This window comes from Geospiza fortis, unplaced genomic scaffold (assembly GCF_000277835.1).
Source record: "Geospiza fortis unplaced genomic scaffold, GeoFor_1.0 scaffold11, whole genome shotgun sequence".
Lineage (NCBI taxonomy): Eukaryota > Metazoa > Chordata > Aves > Passeriformes > Thraupidae > Geospiza > Geospiza fortis.
In genome coordinates, this window is record NW_005054304.1 from 2,602,517 (window position 1) to 2,617,869 (window position 15,353).

At 41.1% G+C, this 15,353-nt stretch overlaps 1 protein-coding gene across 1 annotated transcript in view; it reads right to left on the reverse strand.

The window, feature by feature from the left end:
• Nucleotides 1–15,353, reverse strand: part of ARHGAP10 (Rho GTPase activating protein 10) — a 145,468-nt gene that overhangs the window by 124,359 nt on the left and 5,756 nt on the right. Inside the window, exon 3 of the mRNA XM_005418204.3 lies at nt 15,167–15,341. Within this exon, the coding sequence (XP_005418261.2) occupies nt 15,167–15,341 (175 nt within the window). The remainder of the gene's footprint in view (nt 1–15,166; nt 15,342–15,353) is intronic.

The following is a 15,353-nucleotide window of genomic DNA, read 5'->3' on the forward strand; positions in this document are numbered from 1 at the left end:
TTCAGCAGAGGTTCACCAGATGATGAGAGATGTTAGAATCAGCAGGGAAAATTTCCTTTCTTGGCTTGTATCTGCTAAAGGCTACAATCACCAAATTAGGACTAAGGATGGGTTCCGAAGAAAAAATTTAGAGCTAAATTTAGGACTGGTGTCAGTAGTAACCATCTGTAAGGGCAGAGACTAAGTTGGGTAGGGTCACTGACAGGAAAAGGAGAAAACAGAGTCAAAACTGGCAGTGAGCTCCAAAGGCTCTGGCTCCGTGCGAGGCAGACTGAAGCAAGGAGCAGCAGAGGCAGCACTGAGCCAAGGGGCACTGCGGGAGCTCAGGGTGGCACAGGCAGCTGCGCCTTCAGCCTGAGTGAGCTGCTCAAGGTGAGGTCTGGACAAGCCAAAGGCACTGTACTGTAACTAGTGCGGTGTGTGTAGATTTTTGCCTGACTGGATGTAGTTCTGGAACCAACTGCTGGAGTTGGGGTACATTTCCAAGCAGCACAAGCCAAAACATTCAAAATTCTCTCAGAGCACCAAGGTAAGAACAGTCCCATGTCCTCCATATTCCAGAAAGTACCAAGAATCAGATGGCTTCAGCACCTTGCTGGAACATTTAACATGACTGCACAATAAAACTGAGCTTTTAAAATCCAACACTCTCTTTGAATCTGCAAGAACCTACATCAAAACAGTTCTGATCACTGGTTAGGGGATTCAATGGGCAGTCCAAAATTCTCACAGTTTACAGCACAATCCCAATGTCTCCAGGCTGTCTGACAAAACAAAATATGCCAATGCATGGGTAAAAAGGTTAAATGTCAGGGCCTCCTAATAACTAACTCCATCTCCAGTGAGGGCTTGATGTGCAATCCTATCTAATCACTTGGCCTCTCCCTTCAGCCATGTGTAAACAGAGCCACAGCCCAACCTAGTGCACAGGATGTTGAAAGGTTCCCATCTAAAATGCTTTAAGCACGTAGGATTTTTAAGTGCTATACAGGTTAAGAGCTTTGTTTGTTTATTTTTAAGAATAATCTCATATTAATGTGCTTTAATGTGTACATACTTCACCTGACAAAAAACCACAGTGCTACAAATAGAACACAGGAAACCATTAGCAAGACTTTAAAATGGGTTGTGACTTGGCTGATCATAAGTAAATAAACTCACCTTTAATTCTTCTGATGACATTTTCTGCATATAAATCCTTCTACTGGGTTTTTCTAGTGGCAATCCCAAATAAGGAGCTTCATGCTATCAAAAATCCCAATCACACCAAGCTGTTATTGCAGGAGTATAGGGCAAAGCAAGGAATTTCCCTCTGACTTGAATTCCCAAGTATCTAGTATCACTAAGAGTATGCAGAAGAATTAGTCTTTGCCAGACAGACTGCTTCTGCTTCATTTTGCTGGGACACAAAACAACAACTCTCAATTCCCTCTATTCACATTCATTAGCCACTTACAGCTGTAACTATGCATCTTCTTGAAATGAAAACAAACATTAAACCAGCTCACAGACAAACATCATTATAACTTAAGAAAACAAACATTAATGGAACTGTTTACGACACCAAGGAATTCTCAGCTCCATATACTGCACATACCACTAAAACATTCCCATGGGCTTTGATCCAAAAACCATGAGAAGTCCATGAAGTATTAAAAGGCAACTTGAGAAAAGTGACTGCCAGCAATCAAATTCAACATGTTTAAGCAAACAAAAAACACAAGGGAAAATGAAAACAAGTTCACTCAATAATGCTCAATAAATGAATGCTATCATTCAATATTATGGAATATTACAATGTTATACAAAACAGTTTGTTGGTTTTTTTCCCCTGGAAAAGGTTAGTCACCTGAAAAGGCAGAGGCAAACTGCACTAGAGAGCAGTATAATGGGTCCCTCTCTGGAAGCAAAGCAACTGGGAATAAGCGTCTTAAAGAAAGCAAGTAAAAAAGAAACCCCACCACACTCCTCCTCAGAAGAGAACTGACGTGCTCTCTTCCTCTGACATTACTAAATACTGACATCAATTTTTACAGAGCCACAAAAGAAATGCTTTTCCCCCTTCTAATTTTTCTGCTGTGACTAAAAATTCAACTGACGTTGGCCACCCCGGTCTGAGGATATCTTTTCCAAAGCCTAGCAAGGAACTAGAGGCACATGCTTCGAAGAAGATTTGATTCAGCTGTTGTTCTCTCCTACAGCTCTTTCCCAAAACCGCTTAGGAAGCATGAGCATGTCTCCATGGCAGCATGTGCTAAAACCCATGCCTCTTAGATCTTTGCTGCTCATCCCTATTACTTAAACTTGAACATTCACCTCAGTTTGCTCTATAAATGTGTCGTTGTTGAGGCGGTCACGACACAAAGCAGAGACCACAAGCAGTCTCAGATGGCAACTCTTTATTATTGAACATGGCTAACCTTTTATACACTTTCCAATTGTTTATGCTTCTTCTACCCTGTTGGCTACAATAAATCAACATAACACTATTGGTGAAAAGTTACAGTGACTTCAACTAACTTTCTAAAAATACTTCTCCCAGCTGCAAAATCTTCCTATCTTTCTTCAATTCCTCACTTCTCTTGGTCTCCTTGGTTACATCCTTGGAGAGAGCTCCTTATCAGCTTCTTCTTGCTTCTCAGTTTCTTCTCGCTCCTTTAGCTAACAGGCCTGCTGTTAGCCCCTTCCATATACATGTTCACCAGAAAGGCAGCTAAAGACATCAAATGAGGTGAAGAAGGCAGCAATTTCCGCTGACTATGGCAGGAATCAGAAAAGTTACGCTACACAGACCTCTCAGAGGGAAGACAGAGAAAGAAGAGACAGAACCACCAACCACTGAGTTCATGTCAACTATTTTCCAATCAAAATTCCTTCCTGACATCCCCTAGTGCCTCTGCTTGTCACTGGGAATGCCTCCTCAACACACCCATCCAGGCACTCAGAACAAAACTCAGCAGCTGCTCCTATCTCTCTCAGCTACTACACTAATAATAGGGTCTAGGAAGCAATGTTCCAATAAGGCTGTTCAATAATGTCCTCATGATACGTGAGATCACTTCCAGACCACTATTAAATATGGAAATATTCTATATTTAAAATAGAAACTGAAAGAAAGAATTTTCTTTTCCTATGAAAAACAGCATCCTCATTCAAAGATAACACTCTTTAAAGATAAATTCTCTTAACAAGGCTTTGCTATCAAACCTGACACATCAAAAGCATACAATCCCTTTCATCTGCTCACAAGTCTTCAAGATCCTAAAAGCAAGCAAACCATAGCTATCACTACAGGAACAGAAAGCACAAGCATAAAGCTTTATGTACAAAAGGACTGAAATTGAAATAAACATTGATAGAATTATTTGGGAGTTATTTGACATTTTTGTGGTATCAGAAGCTTTTGTTTCAGGAGGGTCTTTGATTACTTGTTTCGGTTACGTGTTGCTTACAAACACAGTTAAGTTCCACTGAAAGAAACCTTTCTCTGTACCAGAGAGAAGTGGTGGAGGAGGCATTATCAGATTACTTGCCTGTGTGGTCCAGTTGCTTCCCCCATCCAAAAAACAATTGCTACTTTTCCTGCCTGACATCTTAGTTCCTAATTCCATTTTTAAATGCATCGATGGTAATTATGCCAAGCTAATTTCCAAGAAGGTATTAAAGCCAGCTTCCTTCTAAACACTTTCACTTCAAGAACAACAACAACAAAAAAAAACATACAAGAGGAAAAAAACCCTCCTCAATGAAGCAAGCTTTGCATTAACTTTACCAATCTGAATTGCACTTCGGTATATCCATGAAGTGTTATAGCAAGGTTGGCATACCTGGTTTTCTTCACATCTGCATGCTTTCTATTTTAAAAAGTGAATGATTAAATGCTAGAAACCTTAGAAAAGCCAAACTGCTGACTGAAATTTCCACTGGAATAATCTGGATGGCAAGAGTAGAACAGCTGCCTTCTGAGCTCACACTGCCATGCCCTCTGTACTGAGATGTCCACCACATGACTGCAGGGGAATATGGAACATCCTCCTCTCAGATTCTGTATTAAGCTAATTTACTTGGAGAGGATAAAAACAGTTTATAACTACTGCTCAATTCAAATCATGACTGCAGAAAAAGAGCAGCCTCCCCTAATGCAGAAAGGACTCACACAGAACACTTCTTTGTGACATTTCAATATTCATGAAATGCTTAACAGATTAATAACCCAAAATTTGAAGCAATAGATTAAATAGTGATGAAAAGAAAGATATAAACTAGTGAGAGGTTTGCCCAAAGCTGCTCACAAAGTCACTTCTCTAGACACAGCTTGGTCTTTCATTTATAAAATTATTCATGTATATGAAAAGAGAAGTAATTTTGCAGACATGAACCACGACCACTATAGAAAGATCCTCAAGACTGGCAGCAACCTATTTGCAGCAACTAAAAAAAAAGTGTCCTATATATAAATGATGTTGCACTAAATTATAAGGTATTTTTGTAAATTAATAAAGAGGAATTCATACCTAAGACACACACTAATTACAGATATATTACATTGGGTAATGGAGGCAGGAAGGGAAATGGAATTTCCAGGTAAGTGAAGACAAAGAATCACTTCTCTTGAGTCTCAGCTACATTTTCCAAATAAAATTTGCATATTGGATATCGCATACTACATTTACAGCGTAATATTTGCATACACACAGTAAAATTTTGTTATGTTGTGTGTGACTGACCTTTCTCACAGACCTTCAATCTGCTTGTTTTCAGGTCTCAGCCCTCTCCAAGGTCATTTCTAGTCATCATTACCCTCAGAGCTGATTGCACTACTTGGCTCACTAAGTTCCAATCTCCTTCAGTTTTGCTACAGGCCCCCAGCAAAGTTCATCTAAATAGAGTGCCAAGTTCTACATATGACATTCAAGGATGCAACACATTAGACTAACTACACTTAGACTAACTAACAACACATTAGACTAACTAAAAACTTGAGCTGCATGTCTGGAGCTTAGAACTATTCCTCCACAAAATATTGCAAAAAATTGCAGTGAGAGGAGAGACACAATTGACACCAATAAATTTCCACGCTTGACTAGCTACTTCCCTACCCCTTAGGATGGCAGCCTTCCCCCTCAGGGACAACCCTACAGAACCTCGTGGGACAAGCAGTAATGGTGTTGGAAGACACATAAATGTGTTTTGTGAAACAAAACAAAAATAGCCATGGGAGAGAGAAGCATTTCTTTTCAACATTAGATTCTTCTACTTCTTTTGTTGGTTTTGGCTGGGATAGAGAAAATTTTCTTCATAGTGGCTGGTATGGGGCTGAGTTTTGGATTTGTGCTGAACACAGTGACAGTAATAGGGATGTTTTTGTTATTGCTGAGCAGGGCTTACACAGAGCCAAAGCCTTTTCTAGTTTTTGTATAGACCTGCTGGTGAGGAGACTGGGGGTGCACTAGAGGTTAGGACGAGACCCAGCTGGGACAGGTGACCCCAACTGACTGCAGGAGTTGGCCCTGCACAGCACCATCCCCAAGAGTCACACCATGTGCCCAAGAGTATTGTCCAAATGCTTCCTGAGCTCTGTCAGAGTTGGTACTGTGGTCACTTTCCTGGGGAGCCCATTCCAGTGCCCACCATCCTCTGGGGAAAGAATTTTTTCCTGATATCCAAGTTAAGCCCCCCCTCCGACACAATTTCAGGCCACTCCCTCAAATCCTGTCACTGTCACCACACAGAAGAGCTCAGTGTCTGCCCCTCCTCTTCCCCTCATGAGGAAGCTGTAACTGCAGTGAGGTCTCTCCTCAGTCTCCTCCAGGCTGAACAGACCAAGTGACTTCAGCCACTTCTCATCGTGCTTCCCCTCAAAACCCTTCACGACCTTTCTTGCCCTCCTTTGGATGCTCTCCAATAGCTTAATATCTTGGTTATACTGTGGCACCCCAAACTGCCCCCAGCACTCGAGGTGAGGCCAGAGCAGAGCAGGACAATCCCTTCCCTTGCCCAGCTGGCGATGCTGTGCCTGATGCCCCCCAGGACACAGTTGCCTTCCTGGCTGCCAGGGCACTGCTGACTCACATTCAACTTTCCATGGACCAGCACCCCCAGGTCCCTTTGCACAGCGCTGCTCTCCAGCCTCTCATTCCCCAGTCTGTCCATACATCCAGGGTTGCCCTGTCCCAGGTGCAGAATCTGGCACTTGGCCTGGCTGGAGTTCACCTGGCTGGTGATTGCCCAGCCCTCTGTTTTGTCAAGGTCTCTCTGAAGGGCCTCCCTGCCTCCAGGGAGTCAACAGCTCCTCCCAGCTTCGTGTGATCTGCAAACTTGTTTAGTATCCCTTCCAGTCCTGCATCCAAGTTTTAATGGGGATGTTGAAAAGCGCAGGGCTTAAGATGGAGCCCTACAGAACATCACTAGTGACAGGTCTCCAGTGCAGACCCTTCAGTGCAGCCCTTTGTGCCCAGCCTGTGAGCCAGCTGCTCGCCCACTGCATGGTCTGTTTGTACAGCCTGTGCAGAAGGACCCTGTGAGAGACACCAGCCAAGCTTTGCTGAAACCCACACTTTTACATCAGCTGGCTTCCCTCGATCAACCAGCTGCAGTACCTTGTCATAAAAGGAAATCAGGTTGGATAAGCAGGAATTTCTATACCTGTGGTGTCATGCTCCATATATTACGAAGGGAGAAGGAGGAGGAAGTGGGGGAATGTTTGGAGTAACAGCGTTTGTCTTTCCAAGTAACCCTTACAGATGACTGGGCCCTGGTCTCCTGGAAATGACTGAACACCTGCCTGCCTGCCCATGGGAAGTGAATAATTCCTTGTTTTGCTTTATTGATGCTCATGGTTTTTGCTTTCCCTGTTGAACTCTCTTGATCTCAACCCAGGAGTTTTCCAGCTTTCACCCTTCTAATTATCTCCCCAGTCCCACCAGCTGGGAGAATGAGCAAGTGGCTGTGTGATTCTCAGTTGTTAGCTGGGATTAAGCCATGACACTTCCAAAAATTAAAAAAAAATATCATAATAAAGGCAATAATTCTAGGTAGTTTGATTTCTTTTAGCAAAGATGCTGAATCCCCTGGAACAAGGGAACAGCTAGGAAGAGGCACAACAGAAATTTGAAACCGTGCATTTTGGAATGACTGAAAGCATAAAATGAAGCACAATAAAAGAACAGTAATATTACCACAGAGCAAGTGTTTGAGAGCAGACTGGACAAAGTCAGCTTTGTTCCTGAAAAGCTTGCAGGCTGAGGAGTTGAACAGGCAAAAGCTTTGGAGAAACAGTCCTTTGGCTCGTGACTGAGTTTGTCAGTCAGTCCGGGCCTCTCCAACAGAGAGCTTACAGCCTGGGATTTTAAGAGGAAAAAGGCATGAACAAGTTACACTGCTTTGCTCTCAGAGCAATGATGTGTTCCAAAGGCTGACACCATGCAGCAGTCACAGTCTGTTAACGCACATAAGCTGTAAGCTCAGCCCCACAACAGATTTCTAAGAACTGGGACCCACTGTCAAAATGGTATTTTGACAAGTTTGTGTCAGATCCTCTGTGACCTGGCAGTGTGCTCCCTCCACCTGTTTGCAAGACAACAGGATTTCTTTGGAAGAAGCACATTCTAAGCAATTACACTTTTATGTAAAACTGCTACCAGTTTCCATATACTTTTTTTTGTTCCAACACAGAAACATTCAAATATTAGTAATATTTTTCAAAGCAGGCAACTCTAATGACTGACAAAACCACAGATTAAACCAAAATATTTACATCAGCTGGCTTCCCTTGATCAACTAGGTGCAAACAAAAATACAGTATTCTCTCTCTGCTTGGGAAAACATCCACATTTTTGAGATTTGATACAATAAGGCTAAAACACTTAATGTATGACAAACTTCATACTCATCAACATTAATTAATTCATTATTTCCAAGCCCCCATGCCTAATGGAGGACATGGACACATTTAAAGTTAAAAACCATTCACCAGCAACAAAGTGACCGAGAACCTATTCCTGGACACCACACACACTACAATGTCCTTCAAGGCCCAGCTCTGCTATAAAGCCCTGCTCAGTTTCATCCTGGATACTCAATTTTCCCTGCCAAATTAAACAAAGCATTGTTTTTCCTCTTCAAGGACACACAGTCCCAACCAGCCAGGTGCACATACAAAAGCTGACAAGGACCCAGGGAAGCTGTAACAATGAGATCTACTGAGAGACAAAGCCCCTCTCTGACCTACCTATTGAGCCAATAACCTCCACCTGCCCAGTCCTCTCATTTAAAGAGGTAACAACAGGGGGTTTATTCAAAGGTCTGGGCTGTGGTAAAACCACAATCTGTTTAATAACACTGTGATTTTCCATCCCTGTAGATTATTTTTCCCCTCAGGCTTCTCCTTTCCCAAAAAAGACAAGCTTAGCATGAATGATTTACAGGAACTTCTGATTTGGCCTTGGCCTGTGATGGCCACATAGCTTCTGGGCCATCCAGAAGCTATCCAAACACATCCATAGGGCCTGGATGTTTTCTCACTATTTTTATCCTGAAAGATGAGCAAACACACAAGATGGAAAAGAACAACAAAGGGAGGAAACAAAAACAGAGCAGAAGGAGTAAAAGACAAAGAACATGGTATTTGCAAGAAGTTCCATCCATAGCTACAGTCAGGTATGGAAAAACAACATGACATTGAGGTTGTCTGTCAAAATTTGCCACAATTATCTGTTTAGGAAAAGAATTGGAGGATAGTGTAAACCAGGCCACACACTTCCCTTTCCAGTATCTTATTTCCAGTGAGATAACAAGACAAGTTTTAGACAGAAGGCACACATTTATCCCAGCTGTATAATATGGGGATTCATAAATTACTGCCCTCTCTCCATCAAAGTCACACCCAGAGGAAAACAACCTCCACAGGAGCTGCTGGGATGGAGTACAAGTGCTTGCTTCAACTCATTGCAAAACTGATGGCTGAGTTTAAATTTGGCAAGGAAGATGGGTTTGACTTAGCAACGAGGCAGATTTTAGATGCTGATTAAGATTGACAACTACAGTGGGTGGCAGCAACCACCAGCAGAGAAATGTTACGTTCCCTGAACAGTACTTTCTTGAGTTATTCTGCCAATATGTGCTCAAGTTTATCTGATCATATATTTTACACTCATTAGATACTCCAGAAAGCATTCAATTGCTCCAAGTGTCTTAATTAGCCACCTCAAAAACTTGAAGACTTTTAAAAAATAACCAAAACACTGAGCATATTGTAATATCTAAAGGACAACTGTCATAGAACAGCAAATATGGTACTGAAACTCAGAAAAGTGGCAATAGACACAAAAGGAAGCCCCATCAGACATGAGCAAATCATAAAAATTATCTCAAGAAGCCACAACCCACACAATCAAAACATTAAGCATATTGCCAAGATTCACATGCTGTGAACTCTCTCTCTAAAACAGCCAAGCCCCTGGTTTTTAGGTTAATGTGCTAAGTGTTGCAGTAGTGACTGAGGTTGGCATTGTAAAACAAAAGCACTACAGTCAATGTACACCTTAGACATTAATTACATAATGTTACAAAACAGCTGGGAAGGAGGAGACAAGCAGTGGGATGCAGCTCTTCAGTGCCAGTCCAAACATGTTTGTTGCTTCCCCAAAAAAAATCACCATAGCACTGTCCTTCCTGCCCCCTTGGAAAAACATCTGGGCCAGGCAGAAAGAGATGTTCTGCCTCAATAAAACTGACCAAGTTATTTCAGACTGGATTTGAGAAGTGTTATCAGTGTCGTAAGGTCAGCTTGCTAAAATTTGCAGCATTTTTGCAATACAGAGCTGGAAGGCACAGGATAATTTTAGGAAGAGCATACACCTACAGCCTTAGCAGTGGGCCTATTGTTCTTAATTTCAAGCAGGTGTTGGCACTTTACAGACTGTAGGGCAAATCCACTCTTTTTTACAACTCCTTAAGATAGACTGAGATTCCACAGAATTCTAAAATTACCTTTCTAAAAGTCTTGTCATTAAAAAAAAATCAAGGGGAAAAACCTTCTCAACATGATCTACCAGACAACATCTCTAAAAATTATAAACTTATTTCTGTTTGGTTTGGCCTGAAGACTGACAATTTCACCTATCAGCGATGCTCTCTTTAATGACCACTCACACATTTATGAAAAATTATACCTTTTCCCCAAATTATTAAAAGACAAAATCACTTCATTTAATGACAGTTTTTCTCATCTCTCAGAACTAAGAAAATCCATATAAATTCATGAATTTTCATATTTTCTGCTCTCACAGATGTTCAGTAGCACAACGCTCTGCTTTCAATACAGAAAAAAAATGAACAGTGGAACATCTACAGGACAAAGACAGTAATGGAGCTAGTTAGTAATTCAAGCTGAAGAGATGAGATTCAAGCTGACAAACTGGCATCCTCCACAGAATGAGCCTGACACTTTTTATAGCTACTGACACAGTAACATGCTCTACTTAGGGTGGAGCTAAACAAAATGTTCTTTAGAGTACTTTCTTAAATATAAGCACTTCCCTGGTCCTCGTACAGAAACAACTATATCTACAAGCAGAAAAGAAAAAAAATAAAGCGCTGTCACAGTTAATTAGGCCTCAGCTGTGGCAATTATCTTGAAGGGAAGGGAAAAGCAACATTTTATTACGTTATAATCAGCAGCTCTTTCTTAAGGGAAATCTCTATTAGATGGGCCCCAAAGTACCTGTTTGCCTTAGTTCTCTAATGAGCTCAATAATGGAAACAATTCCAATAGAAAGTTGGAGATTTTTAAAGGTACATGTAACTCAGTAGCCTCTGCAATACTGCCCCTGAAGTAATTTTTATCTAACGTGGCCCTAGCAAAGTATATTTCAAATTTAAATCTCAGAGCATTCACACACAACATTGATTTACTCACGGTTATCACACCTAAAGCAGGCCTCACAATAGAAATAAAGTCTGGGTGTGAGTTACTAATTGAAAAATAAAATAGCTTTTTAAAATGCTAAATATAAAGATTTATTAATTCAGAGGTCTCACTGAATTCAAGGCAAAATAATCAAATATAGAGCTGTAACCTCAGCTGACTTAGAAAATTTTGCACACAAGTTCAACTAAGATCCTCTTTCAATACTCCCTCCTTCCCCATAAAGTAAGAACAGCATTAAGTCTTTACTCAACCTTTGGGTTCTACCTAAATCTTTAGTGAATGCCCATTTCTTGTCCAGCAGTCATTAGTAAGCCCTATATTAGTGGTTTTGTCCTACTTCTTTGACATGTACTGGAATGTCAGTAGAACATTTTTGTTGCAAAAAAAATTTTCCTAAGACTTTGAAACTTGGCACACATTACAAATGGTTTCATAACTGCAGATTATATTAAGGAAAGCTTTAAAAAATAGACAATTAGTGCTTAAGAAAAAATGCACCACAGCTCAAGTGGTCTGAGAGATTTTTATGTGGTGTTATTATGTGGATTACCACAGCTTTTATACTTACATAATAGTATATACACCAGGTCAGGCCAAAATCTAACTAGACCAGTGTCTGGAAGGTCAACCACCACCACACACCAAGAGAACTGGCCAAGATAAAGCATAAGGGTTTGGACAACTCAGATACCAAACTGGGGCTTGGGACTGGATTAGGTTCTTCAGTCATCTTTGTTAAAGCAAATACTCATCACTAACTCTGTATATTCCAACAAACTCTTTCTACGCATAAAATAAATCTGGTTGCCATTTTGTATGCTGTCCGGAAGAGTGCAAGAAATAACTCTTCCATGAAAAACACAAAAAGCAAATGGCAATAAGAAACAGTCACTCAGTATGCTGGGCAGCACTGGATAGCCAGGATGCCCACTGCACTCAGTACATCCATCTTCTGTCCTCACCAGCCCATCACAAAGTCACTGCAGCTGGCTCAAACAGAATTCTGCTCCAATTTAAGTCTAAACACAAGAATGGGGAGGCTCTGCTTTCTGCATACAGGCACATGGAACAGCTGTGAGCATGCACTCACGAGTATCCTTTGCAAAGGCCCTGTGAGAGAGCCAAAATCTGTACTCATCCTGACTCTTCCTACTCCACTTGGCATCTCATTAGCAGTGACAAGCTCCTGCTGGAGGTGTACAAAAAAAATACCTTCAAAAAATATCTTCAAAAGCCCCCCAAAAATCTCACACTCATGTGAAGAGATGTAGAGTTGGATCAACACAGGGAGAAGAATTCAGACTAAATAAATAGTATTTATCCAGTGTTGTATTCTTTAGCTTCCAACAAATTGCACTGTAGATTTTTAGGAGCTCAGAACTAAACCTCTTACATTCGTTTCATGATTCAGAATACGGATTCTCTTATCAGGCACCTTTAAATTCACTTTCACTGAAGCACAACTTCCTCCATCCAGAAGTTATTTATAAACTCTATTGATCCTAACTTGTTTAACTGAATTGGAATCCCCCAAGAAATATTACATTTCCATTTTAAAAAGCACAAGTGTATACTGCTTGTATTTACTGATTAGCGACAGTAAGGAAAAATGGGTTTGTACTCCTTTTAAATACATTTAACTGTCATAAGAAAAGGAAGAACCACCTATTGCTAACTCATCTTTTCAATATTTAGCTTGAACTAGACAACTTGGTGATTCAAAACCTTACACAGGAAACAGACAGCTTTGAGTCACTCTTGTTTATCTCTCTATCACATTACTGAAACTACTCAAACTTTAAAGTGTAAAGATACACTTGAAGTATGCTTGATCTGGAAATTCAACAATCTAAAAACACAAATTCTTTTTTTTTTTTTGTTCTCTTTTTTAAGAGTCCTGTACTAACAAAAATCAATTCTTCTGAGTTTTAGGTGAAAAATACAATCTCATACCACTGAGGAGACAAAGGAAAAGGAGCCAATGAGAGGATCCACATCGCGTTACTGTTGTGCCCTGCAAGACACTGATAGTTCCTATGAATTAGAGGGAGTGGTAGCAGCATCTGCTATCACCTGTCAAGATGTAACCCAGTGCAGGCTGCATCAAAGTCACTGACAAGGCTGTCAGTCAGGCAGGAAGAGGGATCTAGTCAATTGCATCAGTAATTCACACCTAAAGAACCCCCATAACGTCTGCTGCCAGCTTTACAAGTGAAATAAGGAAATTGCTAAGGGAGAGAAACGCTGACAGTGTCTATTGCAGTCCCACAAATTACACATCTCCCACAAATTAAAGAACAATAGTGCACCTACTATGTTTTATACTTCACACACCACTCAGAGCAGCTTATCACACTCACATATCAATAACACCAGGTGCAAATCTCATATTTTACCTGGTTCTAGAAACAGGGAAATATTTTAGCCATAATCAAGATGATATTTTTCGTTCAAAAGACTAAAACAATTTGCTAAAAATTGTCAGCAACTGTTGTTTAAGAGGCAATCATCTAAGCTCACTACACCCTGCTTTATTATCACATTCTCAAAATTGCAGTGAAAGTCTTTGTGCAGAAAATGCAGTTTGGACACAAATGAATAGACCATTGTGTCTAGACCACTTCTGAAGCTGGGTTTTTGGAATAAATACTAATCCCATTTGGTTTCCTGACAGCAAATACATCAGGTTCCTCAAAGAATTTAGATAATAATGTTTTCTTCTGAAAACACAAGGAGAGTCAATACCCTAACCACTGGGGTTTTAGTGGGTTTTAACTACTGGGCTCCTTGTGCTTCTTCTACTTCAATTTGTCTTTAAATGTCTGTTGAACAGCGGCACTCCTTCTCCAGCACCAGCGGAAGGCAACTCAGCTTCAAATCTGTCACTCAGGGCACTCTAAAGAGGAGAGACAACTGCAGAAACCTGAAATGTGGGAAGAAGAGTCTAACCTGTTTGTACTTTTCAAACAAGCATGCTGAAGATGTTTGTTAGAATAAGGTACAGCAACTAAACTCAGGCATAAACCTGACTGTCATCTCAGAAAGGAAAGCAGTGCTTAGACATGAACAGGCAGGATCTCAGATAGCCCTTCTAAATATTCCTCATGGGCTAGGCTGAAGTATTTCATGAAGCCCTCTCAGGCCAGGTGGCTCTGGCCAGCACACTTGGCTTCCACCACACACAGGAAAGCACCCTGAGCACTGCACACAAAGACAATTTACCAGCACAGGATTCTGGTATGCTGTGGACACCCAGCTGTGGACAGGATGCTCATTTGAGTTAGGGCTTTCCTCACCACAGCCAGCTCCACACTTTCAAATTAAGTTATGTATACATTACTGTACATGAGCGACTGAGAGCTTGGGGCTGTTGCCAAAATAATGTCTAGATGCTTGAGGAAGAGACATTGAATTATTTCCCTCTACTGTTCTTATCCAATTTTGGAGACACTTTTTTACTTTATACTCCAAGTTAAGATGATTTATACTGACACTTCAAGTCACAGATTTTGAATAATCCTCCAAGATCACAATGTGCAGTAACTGAATGTAAACTGGCCAAAGAATAACAGTTACAGACAAGTGACATTTGATATGGCATTTTTTACCAGAGACAAAACCAGAAAACAGTGTTTTTTATTTACAGAAATGAGTTAATTCTGGTTTTAAAAACTTCACCATATCCAGGCAGCTACACCAATCAAACCACCAGCCAAAACCCTATCAGTTTAATGGAAACATCCTGACAGCATGGTTTCCTGGCTTCAAAAGTTTACCATACCATAGGTGCTGTGCACTTCCAAGAACAAAGTGCCAGAGCACTATTAGTGGTTTATTTGAAAAATTGGTATAGCAAATCATCCTACTACATATTTAGGTGACTACACAACTGTGTCTTATGTTAAATGGAAAAAATACATTAGCACAATAAAATAACTTCAAAAAATACTAAGAACACGCATGAACATGGTTATTCAAGGCAAAAAACATGATTCCCACATAAAACACATTACAGCTAGCTTTTTTTATACACTATGTATATACTCAACAATTAAACGCAAAATTAACAAAACACGATCACATTTTAAGAGGCCAAAGGCACAGAACTGGTAACCAGCGCTGTCAGCACAAAACTAAGTCTGAAAATTCCTGAACACACTTCTTTTGACAGAGGCATTTTCCAGCAGCCTCTCGACAGGCGCCAATGCACAGGCACGCCATGGTTATGGTCAGTACGCGACTCGCGGCCGCTCAGCTCGCAGCGCACCGGCAGCACCTGGGACAGAGCGCTCCCGGCGGATTTCACACGGCAGCCGGGGCTGCTCCGGCTCGGCACCGCCGAACACAGAAGCAAGGCCCGGCCCAGGAACCGGGCAGATGCAACAGGAATCCCCTGGCGCTGCCGCCCCCTCTATCCCTTATT